General features: G+C 40.0%; 1 protein-coding gene across 11 annotated transcripts in view; it reads right to left on the bottom strand.

The window, feature by feature from the left end:
• Positions 1 to 22,502, bottom strand: part of CCDC141 (coiled-coil domain containing 141) — a 213,691-nt gene that overhangs the window by 36,662 nt on the left and 154,527 nt on the right. For 10 of the 11 annotated variants that reach the window (XM_044932914.2, XM_044932920.2, XM_044932918.2 and 7 more), the window contains 7 exons: positions 21,271 to 21,462; positions 15,631 to 15,810; positions 9,135 to 9,314; positions 8,439 to 8,564; positions 5,144 to 5,332; positions 3,710 to 3,889; positions 1,562 to 1,711 (listed from right to left, as the gene is read on the bottom strand). In XM_044932914.2, the coding sequence (XP_044788849.2) occupies positions 1,562 to 1,711; positions 3,710 to 3,889; positions 5,144 to 5,332; positions 8,439 to 8,564; positions 9,135 to 9,314; positions 15,631 to 15,810; positions 21,271 to 21,462 (1,197 nt within the window). The remainder of the gene's footprint in view (positions 1 to 1,561; positions 1,712 to 3,709; positions 3,890 to 5,143; positions 5,333 to 8,438; positions 8,565 to 9,134; positions 9,315 to 15,630; positions 15,811 to 21,270; positions 21,463 to 22,502) is intronic. The other variant, XM_044932926.2, reaches the window with a different exon arrangement.

Below are 22,502 nucleotides of genomic sequence, written 5' to 3'. Positions count from 1 at the left end.
GCCCTCTCCTGCTCTCTCCCCCTCTTGCTTTCCTTCCAGTCCTGCTCCTTTCTTGCACTTGCCTTTGGCCAAAAAGGGCTTGACGACCACCCAGGTTTACTCATACTTCAGTCTATGCTCTGATATTGACAACAGTTGATAGTCACTGGGCTGAAATTGTGTAACTTGGGCATAAGCAGAACAATCAAGAAGTTTTACTACTTCTTTTCCCCTCCACTCACTTGGGCTTGAGATTAATGGACTTATGTCTTGCTTTCAAAAGAGATAAGTCTAGAATTATGGTACCTTCTGTCCTGCTGTCAGTTCCAGTAAGGAACCGGGGCCCATGCTATCCTTTATTTTTCTCCTAAAACAAGTAAACCTTTGTACGGAAAGTTTCACTAGGGGAGGGTGGCGCTGTAGTTCAGTGTGTGCCTTAGGGAGGCAGGTGGGTAGAATTGAGAGAGAGGAGGTGGAATTGAGATGTATGGAGAGAGGACAGAGAAGGCAATGGCACCCCACTCCAGTACTCTTGCCTGGAAAATCCCATGGATGGAGAAGCCTGTTGGGCTGCAGTCCATGGGGTCACTGAAGGTCGGACATGACTGAGCGACTTCACTTTCACTTTTCACTTTCATGCATTGGAGAAGGAAATGGCAACCCACTCCAGTGTTCTTGCCTAGAGAATCCCAGGGACGGGGGAGCCTGGTGGGCTGCCGTCTATGGGGTCGCACAGAGTCGGACACGACTGAAGCGACTTAGCAGCAGCAGCAGCAGCAGCATGGAGAGAGGAACATGGAAACTTATAATACCATATGTAAAACAGCCGATGGGAATTTGCTGTATGACTCAGGGAACTCAAACAGGGGCTTTATGAGCATCTAGAAAGGTGGGGTGGGGAGGGAGATGGGAGGGAGGTTCAGGAGGGAGGGAACATGGGTGTACCTATGGCTGATTCTTGTTGATGTATGACAGAAAACCACAAAATTCTGTAAAGCAAATATCCTTCAATTAAAAAAATAAAGTGGCAAACAATAAAAAACAATAAAAAAATGAAGATACCTTTCACCTGTTATTTCTTTTTCTCTAGGAGTTGCTTTGCCAGAGAAGCCATTCGGTTTGAGTAAATATGAAAGCAGCCACTTGACTTTAGTGATAATACTTTGTAACCTCTGAGGCAACAAGCTTGCTCCCCTGACCCTTCATCATGAGTCAGTGGAACTTAAATAGCCTCTCAGCAGGCTGGAGCTGGCTGCACCGGGAAGGTGTCACCCTTCTGCCCTGATGAGCTATATCCACTCAAGCAAAACTACTGCTATAAGGGTTTGGGGTGGGTGGGGAGGAGCAAGCAAAAAACCGTAATACTACATTCCAGGGTCTATACACTGACAACATACTGATATCAACAGTTTGGGGAGTTTAAAGTGTACTCTGTACTCAACCTTTCTGAGCCCTGAGGCCACTGCTTGGTAGATTAAAAGGTCAAGGGTAAAAAGAAAGTCTCCTGATTTATTGTGTGTGTGTGTGTGTGCATGTGTGTGCACGCACGTGTGTGTGCGTGTGTGTGTGTGTGTGTTCCCACCTCGCCTATCTCATCCCTTGTAATGCAGAACTCCAGGCTGCGGGTCAGGGCCCGCTCATGGTCCTCAGTCTGGGCTCGCCAGGTCAGACAGTCCCCTTCAAGCATGTCCAGCTGTTGCTGCAGGTTCTTTGCAGAAACGTTAGAGCAGTTCTGAAAATGAGAGAGAAGTGAAAGTGATGAAGGGAACGGTCCAAATGGCAATGAGAACAACATGCTATTTACCTGCATTGTGAAACTCATAAATGACAATAAAGAAAATAAGCTCCTGATTTACCTTAAACTTCTTTGATTTCAGAAGGAAGCCAGACACCAATATCCAATGTTGTGAAAGACAAACTTACATTTTTAGTTTCGAAACTTGAGTTTTGAAGAGTTGCTCATCATACCCAACGCCTCAGAGACACCATTCAATGTAAGGTATAATTTTTACTTCAAAAGGCATAAAATATGCATTAGAAACATTTGGCTTCTACACTGTAATTTTCTTGTCAATTTGAGGTTAGCCTCAGGTTCATTATGCAAGTGCTCCCATCTCTACTCTGTGCAGGGGCTCCTGAAGTTAAAGCCAGACGTGAATTGGAGAACAATTTATACTATTTGTGCAAAGTGAGACGTCTTCCTTGCTCTTTTCTTTTAAAAATAAATCTACTAATGAAACAAAACTCTTTAAAAGAAAGCTCCTTCTTGGGGAAAACAGAGTCTATTAACAGTGACAGAAATTTTGTATTTCTTTCAGATTAACAAAAATCCTTTAGATTTACTGCATTCCATATAATTTGGGAGATCAAACCAGTCAATCCTAAAGGAAATCAACCCTGAATATTCATTGGAAGGACTGATGCTGAAGCTCCAACACTTTTGCCACCTCATGCAAAGAGTCGACTCATTGGGAAAAAACCCTGATTCTGGGAAAGACTGAAGGCAGGAGGAGAAGGGGATGACAGAGGACAAGATGACTGGATGGCATCACCGACTCAATGCTCATGAGTCTGAGCAAAGTCCAGGAGATAGTGAAGGACAGGGAAGCCTGGAGTGTTGTAGTCCATGGGGTCACAAAGAATCGGACATGACTAAGTGACTGAAGAACAACAACAACGTAGTTTAGTAGATATCATAAATGAACTTTAAAATAAAATTATCCATTATGGTTTTTATTAATGTTATATGTATTGGATAGAATTAACACAATCTTTTCTTCCCTCAAATCCTCAAATTAAGAATTTGAAGAAGGAGTTTTTGTTTTATTTTTATATCAGAACCCAATGTGTTATTTAGGAAAATTTAATCTGGAATTATTTCCATCTCTTTTAAGCTCCTTTGGTAAGGTCAGCCCAGTGGAAAAAGCAGATCCAATGACTGGTGCCCAGAGGCCTGGGTGGAGCCAAGGTGCTTGGGCTCCTCTACTCTGGGTTTTTGTGGATAAAGTAGCTTCTCTGGGATCAGACTCTTCATCTGAAGATGAAGATCCTGGGTCTACTATCTCAAGGCTACCTTTCAGATCTGACATGCTAAAGCAGCATTGTCCAACAGAAATACAACATGAGCCACATGAATAATTTTAAATTTTCTAGTAGTCATATTAAAAAGAAACTGGTGAAGTTAATTTTCACAATATAGTTTGTTTAACCAAATATAAAAAAACTAGTAAGGTTTTCTCTTTCATATTAAGTCTTTGAAATCAAGTGTATATCTCACGCTTAGACTAAATTTCAATTATTGCTAAATTTGTTTCAGAAAAACTTGCTCTGTACTTAAATCTCATAGACTTGAGTAGATTCACATAGCCAAGTCACTCCGTATATACTTAAAAGGTTTACAATTTGGGGTATCAATTTAAAATAAATAAAATTAAAAGTTTAGTTCCTCTTTATTTCAAATGTGAAAAACCAACTGCCATTATAGATAGCAATTCTATAACTTTTAAATGAGCATGAGAATAGATGTATTAAACAAGACTTTTAAAATCAGATTTATTTTTCTCCTTAAAACATTTTTTAGACGTGGTAGAAACTTACCACAAATAAGTATCCCAATGGCTTACTGTAGTTTTTAATTGAACGTATACCAGGTGGTCCACCCGGTTTCTTTCCTATTACAGCCCAACTCCCAGCCATATCAGGTGCAAATGACAGTGTCTAAGTTGCTTACAGGCTGCTGCACTGATGAGATGACATCCACCCCCAAGGAGAGAGCCAGGTCATGCAGATGGTCTATATGCGCCTGCTTTGCCCGAGAGCGTCTCAGGAGGACCTGGGCATCGTGAGCATCGTTCATTTCCTCTGCATGTTCTGGAAACTCCAGTTCTCTTGATTTGAAGAGTCTTCCCAGCTGGAATTCAGGCCATTAACAATTAACCTGGGTTTCATATTTTTATGAAAACAGTTTCTTTTTTTAATAGAGGTATAGTTGATGTATGGTATTATGTAAATGACAGTTGTACGATATAGCGATTCGCAATTTTTAAAGGTTATACTCCATTTATAGTTATTATAAAACATTGGCTATATTCCCTAAATTGTACAATATATCCTTGTAGCTTATTTTATACCTAAATGTTTGTACCTCTTAATACCCTACCTCTATATTGCCCCTCCCCGCCTCCCTCTCCCCGCTGGTAACCACTAGTTCTCTACATATGTGAGACTGCTTCTTTTTTTGTTATATTCACTACTTTATTGTACATTTTAGATTCCACACGTGATATCATACATACCTTTGTCTTTCTCAAAGATAGATTTTTTAAAAATGCTCATTTTCTATAACATATTTAACTAGCTAGTCCACTGCTGACAAGCCCATCTAAAATTAGTGTTATAGACAAATAAATGTTATAATGGTGCAAGTCAATAGAGTAAAATTAAGGGACTAACATTGTCAGTTCTATTAAAGAAGAAAACACTGTTCATAGCCTAAAACTTTAGCAAGATGTAGGCCTGTGATTTGACGAAATTCAGAGGCTATTTTCAAGGCATGTCAATACACCTCTATTTTCTGTTGTGTGTACCTGCTCAGTGGTATTTTCTGTTAAGAGAAGCCATTATTTATGAAGTTCTACTGACACTGCAATTATAAAATTTGTTTTCTTCCCTTTAGTTGCTTATACCCTGCCTTTTGTTGCTTACATATACCCTACCTTAAGTTACTTTTACCCTAACTTTTGTTAGGGCAACAAAAGTAATTAAGAATCAAGATATAAAAAAGACAGATGTGTGGAATAAACAGTGAGAGTTCGAGGAATTTAGAAGAGAAGAGAAATCACTCCAAGGAAGGTAGGGTTGTTAGATGGAGGGACAAGGTTTAAGTGGTATAGAGGAGAGAGAAGGACCTGACAGATAAATGCAGCTCAAGAGTCAGGGCTTGGAATAAGGAATGTGGGTGCCATCTTTGAGGGACCAAGGAGAGCTCTGTTTGGCTGGTAGATTGGGGGGATGGGGCTCAGTGCGAGAAAAGTCAGGAGCCAGATTGCAGAAAGCTTCTAGTATCAGAAATAAGCAACCTGGCCTTTATTTATTACAAAATCATTTATTTTTAATTTCATAGTTTAAAACTGAGAGTCTTCCAGACATCCATGGTAAGTCTTACCTCTTCTCTGACTTGGTGGAACTGGATAATCTTATATAGGATGTCCTCGTAATCTCGGATTCTCTGTTTCAGGCTTTGATGGAAGTGGATAAGGTCCTTCAGCTGTTGAGACTTTTCTTTCACAGGTGCTCCTTTGCCATTTAACTCTTCTGACTCTCTTATAATATACTGAACCTCATCATTCAGTTGCTGAAGAGTTGAAAGCAATAAAATGAGCTTCTAGAGAGCTTTTTACTTTACAACAGACATATGAAGATCTCAATAACAAATCACTCTCTTACTTGTTAACAAATACTTATTGCGAGGCTCACCCCCATCCCTGCAAATCCAGGCATTGTGGGTGATGCTAGGGATATATTATTCCATCCTAATCTTCTCAGATATATTTTTTAAATTTTAAATTAACATTAAATTAAATTAAAAAAAAGAACACAAAAAAACTGTTTCAAAGTTAGAGGGCAAAATGGAAAGTCATATATTTCTATGACATAGCATAGAGTCATCTGCTGCTGCTGCTAAGTCACTTCAGTCGTGTCTGACTCTGAGTGACCCCATAGATGGCAGCCCACTAGGCTCCTCTGTCCCTGGGATTCTCCAGGCAAGAACACTGGAGTGGGTTGCCATTTCCTTCTCCAATGCATGAAAGTGAAAAGTAAAAGTGAAGTCGCTCAGTCGTGCCTGACTCTTAGCGACCCCATGGACTGCAGCCTCCCAGGCTCCTCCGTCCATGGGATTTCCAGGCAAGAGTACTGGAGTGGGGTGCCATTGCCTTCTCCAGAGTCATCTAGTCATCTGCTAAGTAAATATATTCTAGATACTCTATGAGGCCATGACCATCTGTGATGTTTAATAAAACTAGAATCAGGTGGTATGATAAGAACACCACAAGAAGACAAGTATAAAAGTACACTGGGTGGATTATCTGTCCTTTGGGATAAAAGAATGATCAGAATGAACCACCAGCTGAGGACCATAGTAGCTATGCTGCTATAAAAGCAGTCATCCCAGAATCCACAAATAGCCAGCACTTGTAGGGAGGGACAAACCACCTTCTTTCTTACCCAGCGCGATAGCCCTTATAGGAATCTAGATCCTGGCGGACAGTTCCGAGAGGAAGCCACTATAATTTCAGACGAGATTGGGCACATTCAGGGTGGTATGGCCATTAACTATGATTTCAGGGTTGGATTTTATGGCAAGGATAAAAGTAATGGAAATGATTTAAGCTAAGGAGATAATTTGCAGAAGAGTGACCTAGTAAGGGTATTCAAGTTGAAATCAAGTGCATGGACATCAAATATATACACATCACGGTGACAGAGCTAAAGAATCTGGATAACAGTTCCTGATTTAGAGGAATTTGTACACACACACACACACGCTTATGTGCAGGGGAGTGTGCACACATGAAATGCAGATACATATGACACAGAGTATAACAAAGAAACTAACAGGCTAGTAGAATTTTCTAGGAGTTTGGAGGAAAGAGTTCACTGTGGGCTGCAATGGTGTGTGTGTGTGTGTTGGGAGGTGGTTATGTATTACATCACTTTTGTCTTGTCTTGTGTGTGTGTGCACACATGTGTGCATGTGCATGCTCGACTCTTTGTGACCCCATGGACTGTAGTCGGCCAGGCTCCTCTGTCCATGGAATTTTTCAGGCAAGAATACTGAAGGGCATTGTCATTTCCTACTCCCAGGGATCTTTCCCGACCCAGGGATCAAACCCATGTCTCCTGCATCTTCTGAATTGGCAGGGGATTCTTTACCACTGTCCCACCCAAGAAGCCCCCAGCTTTGTCTTAAAGGAACATAAATTAGATATTCCCTAAAGGAAACTTCAAACTTCCAGTCCTGGGATTCTTTACATCCAACACTTGCAAAATAGTGACAAACAGAAACACAGGTATCTTAAGTTTGCAGCAAAGAACAGAATCCAGGTAGGAGGATAAAATGACTGGCAAACTTTTCCAGCAATTGTGTCAGGCTCAGGAGTGGCAGGAAGTGGGGGTTAAGGAATGCAGAAGCCATCAGGGCCTAGGAATATGACTCATGGTTTTTTCTCTCACACCCTGAGGGCTCTCAGAGGGAGAATGGGAGAGCACAACAAAATTCTTGGGATGGTGGCAGAAGGCTGGGGTTCCAGTGGGTGGGGACAATGACATCACAGGGATAATTTCAGTGACAGAGGACAGCAGAACCTCTGTGTCAAAGAGGGTCTAGCCTTGCCTTGAGATCTCTGAATCAAAAACATATCTATACCTTTTAGGAAAAGAATTAGAATAAATATATGATAAATACATTAACAAGGAAATAATTTAAATTAAAATAATCTAAGGTAAGAGGAGAGTGAAAAAGTTGGCTTAAAGCTCAACATTCAGAAAACTAAGATCATGGCATCTGGTCCCATCACTTCATGGGAAATAGATGGGTAAACAGTGGAAACAGTGTCAGACTTTATTTTTTTGGGCTCCAAAATCACTGCAGATGGTGACTGCAGCCATGAAATTAAAAGATGCTTACTTCTTGGAAGGAAAGTTATGACCAACCTAGATAGCATATTCAAAAGTAGAGACATTACTTTGCCAACAAAGGTCCGTCTAGTCAAGGCTATGGTTTTTCCAGTGGTCATGTATGGATGTGAGAGTTGGACTGTGAAGAAAGCTGAGTGCCGAAGAATCGATGCTTTTGAACTGTGGTGTTGGAGAAGACTCTTGAGAGTCCCTTGGACTGCAAGGAGATCCAATCAGTCCATTCTAAAGGAGATCAGTCCTGGGTGTTCTTTGGAAGGACTGATGCTAAAGCTGAAACTCTGGTACTTTGGCCACCTCATGCAAAGAGTTGACTCATTGGAAAAGACTCTGATGCTGGGAGGGAATGGGGGCAGGAGGAGAAGGGGACGACAGAGGATGAGATGGCTGGATGGCATCACCAACTAGATGGACATGAGTTTGAGTGAACTCTGGGAGTTGGTGATGGACAGGGAGGCCTGGCGTGCTGCGATTCATGGGGTCACAAAGAGTCGGACACGACTGAGCGAGTGAACTGAACTGAACTGAAGGTAAGAATATATTAAGGACCTTTTGTAGCCTGAATGTTTGTATATCATCAAATATAACACATTGCATTTAAAAAGGAAGAAAAATGTGTCTGACACATGGAGTTTTAGAAAAGCAATGCTTTTGTTTTTTAAAAAATTGTAATTCATCAGACAGTTAAAATTAATTAGGTGAGCTTCAACTGAACAGCTTTTCATTCTTTTTCATTCACCCAAGTCATCAGTTTGCTTCTTCACCTGGAACTGAGGCTTCATTTCATTCCATTTTTTCCGTAGACCTAAAATGGTCTGGAGACTCCCTCCAAGGTCAAGTGCAGACACAGGCATAAGTGCTTCCTGAAGAAGTTTTAAGTTGTGCATGGTCTGAAATAGACATTAGATAGTTATGCATATGTTTTCTCTGTTACCACCAGCAAATACATCATAATCATTCCAGTGATGACATGGTGTGTCATCAAACCTTGCAACTGCCATGAAAACACTCACTACCTAGAGTGAGCTTCTGGTTCTAAACCACCAATGAATAAAAGCACAAGCCCTCTTTTCACTGTAGTATATATGCATAACAACAACAAAAAATCTACTATTTTAACCACTTTTAAATGTGCAGGTTAGTGGAGTTAATGAGCTTTGGTGTGCAATCATTACCACCATCCATCATCAGAACTTTTTCATCTTCCCAAACAGAAACTCTGTCCCAGATAGACACCAACCTCCGTTTCCCCCTTCCCTCAGCCTCTGATAACCTCTCTTCTGCCTTCTGTCTCCCTGAATTTGACTACTCGAGCTACCTCACAAAAGTGGAATCCCAATATTTATCCTTTTGTGCTTGGCTGACCTCACTTACATTTCCAAGGTTTCTCCATGTTACAGCATGCGTCAGAATTGCCTTTCTTTTTAAGTCTCAATAAAACCCACTGCATGTTCCCTCACCTTTCTAAGCTGCTCTTTGAATGCTGCCCACTGCTGTTTCACGGGCTTGCTTGCAGCGGCTTTAAGTTGCCAGGCTGTCCGAAGGTGGCTGAGTTCTTCCCTTTCCGCCTTCTGGCTTTCCATAGTGTTCTCCATGATGTGTACTTCATTTTTCACATTTAATATTTCATTTTCTTTTGCCTGTGGAATTAATAACCTGTGTAATGGCTTTTATTTTCCAAGAAATAAACATGGTTTTGCATACAATTATTTTAAGAGGCAAATGGTTTATCATAGCCAAAGCAGAACACAGTCCTGACATCAAGAAAAGTCTGAAATGTGGTGTCCCAAGGACAAAAGAACAGAAAAAAACAAGGATGGTCTTGGAATGCAGGAATAGAAAAAAAAACAGACCCTTATCGTCCTTCCCTCCCCCACATTGTAACTATTAAAGGATTTCAGGTCCTCCTGAGCAGTATAACCTGCCTCCCCTCCTACCCCACAGGAAGAAGGTATTTGCCTTACTCTTCCCCCCACCAGTATATGTGCCTTATCCAATCAGCAAATGACCTGCAAGACCCCTTTCGCGCTCCTTGTACCCTGAGTATAAAAATGGACTAAGGACCCATGTTCATGTTGGTTCTCCCTTGAGCAAGCCTGCTGTTCTAACAGCATTTCCCACTTTAATAAACTTTATTTTCCTCTCCTTCTGCCTTATGTCTGGAAATTCTTTTCCAACCTGCACATGGACCACGACATGAAAGATCTGTGCACAGGCTGAGCTCTCGGAGCCCATAATACATGCTTGGACATGAGCTTGCTAGTTGTTCACAGCTCCACTGGCATTTCAGTCCCCTCCTCTAAGATTTGTTTATTCCCTAGGGTTTAAAGGATGACTGAATGAGCACAGGGATACAGAAATTTTGAAGCTGAGATTATTTTAATGAATACATTTTGAAGTGGATTCCACCTTTTAACACACATTGGAATATGTCAATATCTCAGTATTAGGGGCCATGAGGGGGAAAATTGTTCTGGGTTTTTCTTTTTGTAGTATCCCATTGTATACACTACAATTATTGTAAGTTTTTCTTGTGAGAAGTTCCTCAAGTTACTCCCTTTTATGAGATCTGAAATGTGCATCTATATACAGTTGTTCCTTGGTATTCATGTGGGCAGGATGGGAGGAGGGTACTGGTTCCAGGACTTGCCCTAAACATTGAAACCAGTGGATGCTTAAGTCCCATGGTTGGCTTTCCATACCTGCAGGTTTCAACCAACTCTGGATAGTGTTCTGTGTTGATCCAAAGTTGGTTGAATCCAGGAATGTGGAAGCCCTGGATATGGAAGGCCAACTGTATCTCTATATTTGTGTCTCTATACCCTGGTGGCTCAGCAGTAAAGAATCTGCCTGCAATACAGGCAATGCAGGAGACACAGTTCAATCCCTGGGTCAGGAAGATTCCCCTGGAGGAGAAAATGGCAACTCACCCAGTATTCTTGTGGGGAAAATCTCATGGACAGAGGAGTCTTGTGGGCTACAGGCCATGGGATCACAGGGAGTCAGACACGACTGAGCGCGCGCACACACACACACACACACACACACACACTGTATACCAGAAGAACAATATCTAAATTCCAAGACTTCTCTTCCCAACTTTCATATATTCTGGCTATCTGATTTGAAATCCTTTAAACAATGGTTTTAAATAATGGGAAATTCAATTAGAGGGAAAAGTATAAGAGAGCCAAGGAGTAAAACCATGTACCGTTTTAGTGTCCAAACATTGAAAAAGGCAGAAGAATATTTGTTTAGCAAAACAAAAATCTGCTTTATGGCCAACTCTTCTCAGGAAATCCTTGAATTTCTAAGGAGCAACTGTACATGAATTTCTATAATGGCAATGACAGCTGTGTATCTGAAAGTCAAAAGACTTTTTAGATAATAGTTAGAAGATAGTGTCATGAATATGTAACAGGATATTTTAAATAATAGGTAGGCCATCTTATTTTTAAATTATTTTAAATGATATTGATATTGCATAATTATATTAATGTAGACATTATAAAGTGTCATTTAATTGCAAAAAAGCCTGCAGGTGCTATATGCGATTTCTCCAGTGAATTTGGGAATCTAGTAATAAAATGATGTATTCTATAACTGTGATGAACAAGACACATATTATGAAAGATATTAGCCACAGCAATACCTAAAGTAAATCGTATTTTTATCTATGCTATAAATAAAGATAGGGTATAACATATTATTAAGAAACTATTAATAAAAATGTTACATAATACATGATCTAATGGAAAACTGGGATGTGTAGCATGTCAATGACAACTATAATCTGAAGAGTGTACGCTCTGAATGAGGCCCAGAAAAGAGAGTGCTATGGTAGGATTTGCTGATGCCTAGCTACCAGGATTCAAGAAAAGTGCTTATGCATTTGGCAAATGTAAGTACTGTGGCCACTCGGAAAGATTAAACACTTTGCCTGAGGTCTGGTTAGTAAACACTAACTACTCAATCCATATACTTCTATATAAGGTCACTGAAAAATATGGCATCATGTGGTCTAAATAGGGCACTAGATATTCCATTCTCCATGTAGATTCACACACAACGAGTGATCTTCTGACATCTTGCTTTTCAGATATCTTGATAACTGGCAGGCAGCACCCCAGGTAGCATTCTTTATTTGCCACTATAAATTAGTAAATTGGCACTTTCATCAAGATGTCTACCAGATTTCTACCCTAAATTAGTTTTTCTCATTCTGCTGTTATTTAGATGAATTTGAAAATTTTTTTCATTTCAAGCTTGAAAAATCTGAGCCTTGGCAACAATCAAGAGTAGAGCACTCAGCAGAAAATGCCAGCTGGCCTTCTTCCTTCCTAACCACCAAACTGGTTACCACATTTCAGCACTAATGTTTGTTTAAAAGCTTAATGGTCCAAAAGATATGAAGAGAATAAAAATTGTGTTAGACTTGCTTTACCAACAATTTTCTATCTCAGAATGTCACTGAACTAATAAAATTAAGAATTATGTAGACCTTAATTCTTATCAGTAAGGGGTAATTTATCACATGATAGTGGTAAGGACCTTGAGTTAAAGTGACCATGTTTGTAATGTCAAGATAAAAGGCCACCAAGTTATGTAGTAAAATGAACACTATTTCTGAAAACTCTGAATGGACCTTTGAATATCAGAGTTTAGACACAGATATAAAATAAAATTTTGAATGGATTCCTGCTGCAGATCTTAAATGAAAATCTGGCCATATGATCTTAAACATTCTAAATAAGGAATAAAGGACTTCTGTTCCTGAGTAGGATGGAGTAGCCAGGGGCAGAGAAGTGCTTCTACCTAGAGCAACTAGAAAAGCTGGAATAAGTGCAGAAGGCATCTATTTAAAATCCAAAAGAACTAAAGAGGCCAAGACTCCAGGGAAGGATGAATCTGAGAGTGGTGAACTCTCTTACTGCAGCCAGGGCCTTTTCCCAATTCTGTGCACTCAGTAAAGCCGATCATGAAGCTTTACTGGGGAACAATAGAGAAACCAATAGAGCTTTTGACAGACACTGGTGGAGGTGGGGGGGTTCAAGCACACAGCTGATATTTATCTTAGAACACTGACAAAATACTGGGGCTGAACAGGGCAGGGCAGTAGATTAGAAAACTCAAGCAAATGCCTCTGAAAAGCAGAGTGGAGGTTTTTAGCAGTCCCCCAAAGTGTTCTTGCCTGGAGAATCCCAGGGACGGGGGAGCCTAGTGGGCTGCCGTCTCTGGGGTCACACAGAGTTGGACACGACTGAAATGACTTAGCAGCAGCAGCAAGACTCCTCAAGCTAGAGACCTGCTGGCGGACAGAACTCAGAGAATGTACCAAGCTCCAACTTGAAAACAATGAGAGCCCACGGTCATCAGAATAGATGGAGCCTTGACAGAACTATAGTCCAGACTCAACTTCACCAGCTCCTGATTGGCTTAAGTGATCTTCCACCAATACCTACCTAGGGAAAAAACATAACACCATCTGGAATCACAATTTTTTATACATAATGCCCAGCATTCAATAGATATTCACTCATCATCCCAAGACAGGATGGCACAACCAGAAACAAGAGAAAAGGTAGATAATAGAAACAATTCCAGATCCAGATGTTAGACTTCGCTGACAAACACTTTAAAATATCCATAATTAATATGGTCATGAAAGCACAAGAAAGATGGAGAAAGAGAGGATACAAGAGAGATTTTTGCTGGCAATATAACGTAGTAAAAATAGAACCAACTAGAAATTCCAGAACTGAAACATATAATTTCTCAAAAGGAAGATAGTACAAAAAAGGCTAGACCAAGAAAAGTGCAGTTTGCAAACATGTAAATTTCTTTTTAAGTGCAAATTAGAGAAGTACACAGTGAAGAAATACACATAACAATATACTGAAAAAAGTAAAAATCTTAAAGATGGATATAGACAGATAATATATGTTCTAAATGTTCCAAGTAAAAAATAACATTTTTTATAGTAAATATAAGAACATAGGTAAAATACTCAACAGGTCCTCACTGATGCTTAAGGATAGTGCTAGATGAATTAGAATTATTTATTGCATATTTTGTCTCCATATAGGTTTAAGAAGAATGGTCTTTAAACAACGAAGTTTGAAACAACCAAGATAAGAAATTGTAGCTCAAAGTAGATGAGAATAGTTAGAGACTGTTTCAAATGAATCTGGGCTCCAGATTGAGATTCATCACATGTCAGAGTTCTGAGAAAACTGCAGATGTCAGCCATCTTTGCAAATCTACAGAAAATGGGAGAAGGGCTAGGAAATTAGAGAAAGAAAAATGCCCTGATTTTCAGATGGGGGAAAGGCTGGACTATGCGATTTACTGATCAATAGGCTTTATCCTGAAAACCAGGGCAATAAAATCATCACTGATCAAGCAGATTGTGAGCACTTCGGAAAGAACCCTTAGATCACCAGGAGTCAACCTAGTTTTTGCCAAATTATAGTACACAATTGATAGGATACTGGGTAGATAGACCTTCCTTTTAGCAGCATCTTTCAATAGAGGCTTGAGAAAAAGACTGTGAAATGCTGGTTAAAATAAAGTACTACTGGGAGTGTCAATGATTGTTTCAAAGACTGGTTTATCAACTGACTGCTTAATGGATTGGAGTATCAACCTGCCCCTCAGACACTTTTATAAAAGATCTAATTGCAGCCGTGGGAGGCTTACTTATTAATATATGACATTAAACCCAGGAGAGATGGCTAATGTAGTAGATAGTAGGCACAAAATTAGTTTAACAAGATGCAATCATGAGTTAAAACTAACAAAGTGATATAAAGAAGGAATAAATATAAAAGCTCACATTTGTATGAAACAGATAAATAGGTGACAAGGATATAAAATGGGAAAGACCCATCTTGGCAGGAATTGCAGTAAAAAAAATGTGATATGATTACAGTTTTCTTTCATCACAAGCTTAATATGAACCAATAAAGTAAAATTATTGCTATAAGCACTAGTCTAATCTTAGTTCTCATTGGTAAAGAATGATGTCCACTTTGTGTTGAAGTGTTGCATTACTTTTTGGTTACATATTATGAATGGTTTTGATAGGTCATGGACAATTCTGGGAGGGAGGATTAGGATAAAGAAAAAAATAAAGCTACCTCTTAAATAATAGAAAGGATTTATATCTAGTTAGCTGGAGAAGACTCAAATTAGACTTTGCCACTGTTTTCCAGGTTTGAAAATTTTTTGAGTGTAAGAGGGATGAAATATGAATACATTTTTCTTCTCTGTGGATCTATAGAGGGTTAGAATCAGATATGAAGAGACATTCAACTTAACATTAAAAAAAAAAAGAAACAAACCTTTCTAGAAGCTGGCATTTTGTAACATAAAACAAACTGTTTTAACAGGAAGATACTTGAGGTATTGAAGGAGAGGTGGATTAACCATCTTTTAAGAATAAGAGTTCTGTCGTGAATGGGCCTGAAGTTGATATAAGTATTCTAGTATACTTTACAAATCTAACTTAACAACTAAAATTAGGGTACATTTCTAAGTACAATGGGGCTTCACTATGAAAATCTGGTGTTATAAGATATTCTTCAAAATGAAGATTCATCCTATATGTTATCTTCAGCCTCTGGAAATCTTGTAAGAATCTTGTTGCATGCTCTCAACATAACTCAGAACTTTGGGGTGAACCTCTGAGGACTCTGTGTAATAATAACAATGTTTCATTCAGAGTATTGTCCTTCTTTCTTCTTAACAGATATAATAGCCTTCACATGATAAACTCACAAGGGGTCTAGGACCAAAGAAGCACAAACATGCTGGGCTTCAGGACTATTCGCGGTGAATGAAGCTAGGAAGAACTTCCTAAACCAGCCTGGCTGAATGACGGTTGAAATTTTGAATTTACGATCTTGACTTTGACAAGTAATCCTTGAAGAAGGATTCATTTACTGTCGTTCTTACCATATTTATTAAATTAAGGAACTCGAGCCCAAGGTCATGCGTTAAAAAACTCCTCTTTAAAAATAGCTGCCACTGCTTCTCCACTGAGTCAGACCAATGCTTGGCTTCAGCACCGCCCTCCTCCTTTCGTAGGATATCAGTTTGGTAAAACTCCTTTAGGCCCTGACATTGCTTCTCTACCTGAAAAAAAGAGAGAGAATATAAATGAAAGTTAAGAACACTTCAAAACATTTTTAAAGGGAAAAATACTAGATTCCAGTGAAAGCCTATATAAGAATTTACTTGGAACCTACATTTCAGAATTCTTTAAATAATTATTAAGTACTGTCAACTTACTGAAAAGACACAAATCTATTTAGGTTGTTGACAGACCAGACTGACTACCACTGGGTAGTAAATTGAGCTGACAAGTTTATTATCCAGAAGACCTAGTTACTGTAGCCAAAATCATATTTATGTTCTGTACATGTGTACGCTTTGCAACTGGGGACAATTTATGTCAAAGACCAATGTGGTTTCATTTTAGAGCTGAGTTTTATAATTCAGAAGAAAGATAAACATATAAAATCAAGGATTACAAATTAAAAGGAAATGTAAATCAGTGAAAAAATTATTCATAATCAGTAAATCACGACTTGCTTCTCCTCAGTGATAAGCCAGAACAAAAGAGTACTAATAATTATGAGTTTTCTGTACATGTATTAATATTAAACTGCCTCCATGAGAAAATGTTATTGAGGTTACTTCACCTCCCTAGAATTATATTTTCTCATTGGCTAACCAATGTAAGCAGTACTAGATTATTTTAAATCAGTGTCTTTGGACAGAGTTTATATAAAATCAAATGTGCCTGTAGAACTATAGATTAACACAAAACCGGGTATTATAGAAGTAGTAGAAAAATTTGGACACAATTTTTTAAGCATTTTGAATAATACTTAATAGCCAATGGGCTTCCCTGGTGGCTCAGATGGTAAAGAATCTGCCTGCAATGCAGGAGACCTGGGTTTAATCCCTGGGTTGGGAAGATCTCCTGGATAAGGGAATAGCTACCCATTCCAGTGTTCTGGCCTGGAGAATTCTATGGACAGAGGAGCCTGGTGGGCCACAGCCAGTGGGATTGCAAAGAGTCTGACATGACTGAGCAACTTTCACTTTCTTTCAGTTTAACAGCCAACAGGACAAGACTCGAAGAGTTCATACCTACTGAAAGCCATCTAAAGAAGGTACGGAATTTCAGCAGTGGTTAGTCACTATATTTTAAAGATTTTAACATCGTTCTTCATTTAATGAGCGCTGCAAAGGGCACTCACAGAACTTCTCTCTTCTTTCCCCATATTCCATTTATTCATGCCTCTGTTTTGCTGATGCTTATTTCCTCAGCCCAGAATGATCTTTTCTTAGTTTTCAACTCCTACTTATCCTTCATGAGATAGTTAAAATGCTACCTCCTCCAGGGGGTCTCCCAAGATTTCATAGTAAGAACTAAGCATCTATCTCCCTGGGCTCCCAAAGATAATTCTGGGAGAAAGAGAACCATAAGCAAATTATTATACCACGAAGGCAAGTATGCACACCATGTTCTGGGCACACTGAGGAGGGACCACCAGCTCTATCTAAAGAAACCGGAAAGCACAATGGAAGTAACACTTGATCTGTGTCTTTCAGATTGTCCAGGGTGGCAGCGAACAGGAGAAGGGGGCTCCAGATGGAAGGAATAATGAGTGTGAAGGTACAAGTGTGAAACATGGGCTGGTTAAGAGCAGGATAAATGATCTCGGTGTGGGTGAAGTCCAGATAGCACATGCTGAGTGTTAAGATGCAAGCATGATCATTGGGTTGGGATAAAGCCAGCCAGCCGGTTTCCACATGTTTGGTACTCTACTCAACATGATGTGACACATTCTCGTAAGCTTGAAACAACTGACAGCTCTCACAGTGACTCAAAATCAGCATGACGACCATCAGTACTTCAGTGGCATTGTGCGCTACAGGCTGGGGTGCCAATCTGATGGGCTGTCAGTTATGTGAAATTCTCAAAACCTAAACTTTAAGTCATCCTCCTTTCCTAACTGCTCAGAAATAAACCTCCTTGAATGTAAGTAAGCATGATGTCATTACAGGAATTCCCTTGAATATGGACTACTTTCTTTTTAAAGTGAATTAATAATCAACTTTAATACATTATCCATTTGAGAGTAAAAGTTATAATTTGCGTCACAAATTATATTTGTCATATTACCTGAATTTTAGGAGGTAACATGATCAGATGTGCTTTAGAATGATCGTTTTTTGAAAGGCACGAAGGGGAGAATTACAGAAGGCAGAGAGAACAGGCAGATACAATTTCTTTAACCTGAGCAAGGATAATGAGGACCTGCACTGAGGAGGTGCTGGTACAAAGAGGGGAATTCAGAAATCTCATAGGTCGTCTCTAAAGACAGATATGGGATAGCATGGCCTTCAGAATATGGAAAAACAAAAGGGAGGAGACTGGGGGTTAAACCTCAGCTCTGATGTTTACTACCTGTTCTGTCTAACTTCCCAGAGCTTCAATTTCTCTCATTTGTAAAGTGAGGATAATAGTGAATACATATAGGGATATTATAAGGATGAAACAAAATCAGGAATTAAAAGTTCAGGTATTGATACAAATAAGTGCTCATTAACAGAGGGATTAGAACAGACTTTGAACTTCTACACAGGACTTCTGAAAGATGGTGGGTTCATTAATCCAATGCCAAAATACAGAAGGAAACACGTTTGAAGAAAAGATAACCAGTTCTGTTTTGTTGAGTTTTAAGGAGGCTACAGAATACCAGTGGGTAGTTAGTATAATTGGAAGTTGAAAATATTGGCCTGGAGCTCAAAAGAGTTGGGGCTGAAGAACCAATTTTGGGGTTACTGATGCATTGAAAACGAAAGGTGTGTTGGTTGGGGGTGATTTTTGTAGGGAGAGTGTGTAGAATGCACAAAAGAGAGAGCACAGGCAAGAAGTCTGTGACCCACCACACTTCAGGAACAGAGAATTGAATCAAGAAAAGGAAGTAACAGATAAAGAAGCAAACAGGATGATTATCCCAGTTATGTGAAATATCCAAATAAGGCAAATCTATCGGACACGACTGAGTGACTGAACTGAAGTGAACTGATAGGAACAGAAAGCAGATTAGTGCTTGCCTGAGGCTGGGAGATTGGCAACCAGGACTGACAAAAAGTATTTATAGGCTCTTTTTGGGGTGGTGGAAACATACCAAAACTGGAGTGCACTGATGTTTGCACAATTTTATAAATAAATACTAAAAATCACTACATCCTAAAATAGGCAATTTTATGGTATGTAAATTATACCTCATTAAATCTGTTTTTCTTTATAAAGTCAAAGGAGGTAAGTATGAGTAACTGGGTTAAACAAATATGGCAGAGAGATCAAGTGGAATAAAGACTGAAAATACACCATATCATCTGTCAACTAGCAAGTAATAAGCTTATAAGAGTGTTTTCAATGGAGTGAAGAGTTGGTAAAAGGCAAGGCTGAACCAAGGATAAACTAAGTGGCAGTGGGATGAGGATTGGAGAGGATCAACAAGAAGAGGAAAGAAACGTCATCTTCCCATCCCATGAGTCCAGATGTGAAAGGAAAGAAGACTATAGAGTGGCAGCCGTAGTGAGGGCAGGACTGCTCGGGGAGAACTGTAGACGAAAGAGAGGGAAGAAACATAAGAAGCAGATTTTCAAAATTCAAGAATGGATGCTGAAGCTACATTCTGAAGGATTCGGGAGCAGACAGGGAGGTACTGAGGGCTGGTTATGGGGGGACACATGCGGAAACCCCACTTTATTGGTGACAGTGGAGGAAGAGAGGATATCTCCATGGGTTTGGAAGCTGATAGAAGACAAGGCAATTTGGCTCAATGGACTCTTTTTTTTTTCAGTCACATACAAGGTAAGGGTGCAGATTTAGGAATGGAAACTGTGGTAAGAAGCTTGAGCGTCACTACTGAATGGGCAGCAACTGGAAGGCATATGGTAGCGGGGGAGGGGTGCTCAGCTGAGGAAAAAGACCCTTGAATTTGTAACAGCACCAATCAGCACAATTGTTTGATTTTCCACAGGAGCGTCTGGAAGCTTGGAAAGAGAAGCAGAGTAAACAGAGTGTTGGATTGATTTAGAATTGGGAATTGGCAGAGTTACGGTGGAAGCCAGGGAAGCGAGGGTAGGGGGAGTATAATGGAATTGAATAAGCTGGTGAGGAAAGAAGGAAAGCCCAAGGGAGAGGAGGCTGGACAGACTGAAAGCCCTGCCAGGGTGAGGACAGGAGCCTCTGCCAGGTGAGAAAATAGAGTGAAAGCCAGGCAGATGAAAGGACAGGGAGTCCTTCTGTGAAAGTGCTGTCTGTAAAGCTGAGGTTTCAGCCCTAATCACCAAGTCCCTGGCCCCAGAGGCCAGAATGGCCAGTGGAAGCAAGTGCTGAGCTAGAAACTAAGAAGGTACATTTTTGGCAATGAAGATGCAGAGCAAGTACTTCTTTGTACCTTCTCCACCATTGCAAGTTTGGAGAAAATGTTCATCAACAGAACAACCTGTCAGCTGTAGCACTTCTGCCAAATCCTGAGAGTTCAAGGTTAAGAAAATTGAAAAAAAAAAAATCCGGGATAAAGAAAGATGTGGAAAAGGAGACAGTGGTTCCCTGAGATTTCCAAGGCCTGGGCACAGCCCTCCTTCAGATGGCGAGAACTCAGACTATTGTAGAACGAGAGTAGGCAAGAGGCAAAGAGGGCAGACAGGATCATGGGTGAGTGTGGTGAGGGGACCGGAGGAGAAGGCTACTTGCCTTTGGTGACTTCACCCCTGAGCAGATTTTGCAGAGCTCTACCTGCCACTGAAGCAGCAGCCTTCTCCCTGAAAGGAGAGTACACACTGGTGCTCCCCTGGTGGTTCAGTGGCAAAGATTCTGCTTGCCAACCAAAAGACACGGGTTTGACCCCTGGGTTGGGAAGATCCCCCAGAGGAGCAAATGGAAACCCGGTCCAGTATTCTTGACCAGGAAATCCCATGGACAGAGGAGCCTGGCAGACTACAGTCCATGGGGCCACAAAGAGTTGGACACGACTGAGCAACGGAGCATGGGTATACTGGGACCAGAGTTAAGAGGTGGGACTCCAGCACTTTTCTTTTTTTTTTTTTTGTCTTTTGTTTTCTTTTCAATATAAATTTATTTTACCTGGAGGCTAATTACTTTTCTATCACTGATGCCACCGTCGAGAAGCTGGGACCTTTGAGAGATGGAATGCTAGTCTACCAGAGGAAATTTTACAGATTATTTAATACAAACCAGTCAAAATAATGCTTCCTAAGAAGCTCTCAGAGGAAACTTATTAAGAAGCATTAAACAAGACAGATCTGAGACTAGACTCAACAGACCATAATTTCCAATTCTGTGTACTTCAAACAAATCACACACATTGCTTAGGTATTTTGAAGAGATTGATGACTTACTTCAAAATAGAAAATGACTGATTTTTAAATAATTTTGTTTTATGTTTAGAATATTGTAAATAATGGCAGGCCATAGTAAAAAGTGTTTCAACACAGCCTCTTTGTCGTGTTGCCAAAGAGGTCAGCCCATAGGTTCTGTACCTCCTCCGATGACTTTAGAAATGCCACGTAAGTTTGCAGGACTCGTGACCTGGAGTTGATGCTTTGGCCAAATATGTTTAATTCTTCCTCTAGCCATTTAGCTTTAGAAGAAAGCGATGCCAGTTCATCAAGTTCAAAATCATGTTTCTCTGTCAAGAGTTTTGCAGCTGCTTCTAATTCATGTGATGTCTCCTACGAAAGCCGAGCACAGGGGGTCAGCGGCTGACAGGGGAATCGTGAACACTCACATTCCATTACCTTCGGTTCAGCCATCTATTACGATTATTAATTGAACTTGTACCAAAACTCTCCTCAATAAAAAAGGCACACATTTCAAAATTCAAGAAAAGGCACTACTAAATGAAAACCATCTCGATTACTCTTTCAGTCTATTAGCTATACTTCTTATTTAGAACATTCTTTTTTTGTGTGTAGAGATAGGACAAAGTTTGTTTAGTATGAAAGGTTATAAAACAGGCATTTTTTAAATAATTAAAATAATTATACATGATAATTGCTTTGTGAAATTTACCAATAGCTCTAGAAAGTACTCAATTTTATTGTATAAGAGATGATAATTTATAGAAACTGTTTACTCATTTTTTAATTTTAAAAAATTCCATGTTAATTATTCAGTCTCCTTAAAAATCTCCATTTATGAGTTTTTATTTTTTAACTAATTAATTTATTTTATTTGGAGGCTAATTACTTTACAATATTGTAGTAGTTTTTGCCATACATTCACATGAATCAGCCATGGGTGTATATGTGTTCCCCATCCTGAACCCCCCTCCCACCTCCCTCTGCATCCCATCCCTCAAGGTCCTCCCAGTGCACCGGCACTGAGCGCCCTGTCTCATGCATCGAACCTGGACTAGTGATCTATTTCACATCTGGTAATATGCATATTCGGAGAAGGTGATGGCACCCCACTCCAGTACTCTTGCCTGGAAAATCCCATGGACAGAGGAGCCTGGTAGGCTGTAGTCCATGCGGTCATGAACAGCTGGACACGACTGAGTGACTTCACTTTCACTTTTCACTTTCATGCATTGGAGAAGGAAATGGCAACCCACTCCAGTGTTCTTGCCTGGAAAATCCCATGGACGGAGGGGCCTGGTGGGCTGCAGTCCATGGGGCCGCTAGGAGTCGGACACAACTGAGGGACTTCACTTTCACTTTTCACTTTCATGCATTGGAGAAGGAAATGGCAACCCACTCCAGTGTTCTTG

Source organism: Bubalus bubalis, chromosome 2 (genome assembly GCF_019923935.1).
Source record: "Bubalus bubalis isolate 160015118507 breed Murrah chromosome 2, NDDB_SH_1, whole genome shotgun sequence".
NCBI classification, from domain to species: domain Eukaryota; kingdom Metazoa; phylum Chordata; class Mammalia; order Artiodactyla; family Bovidae; genus Bubalus; species Bubalus bubalis.
This window is presented reverse-complemented; position numbering and strand designations above follow the sequence as displayed.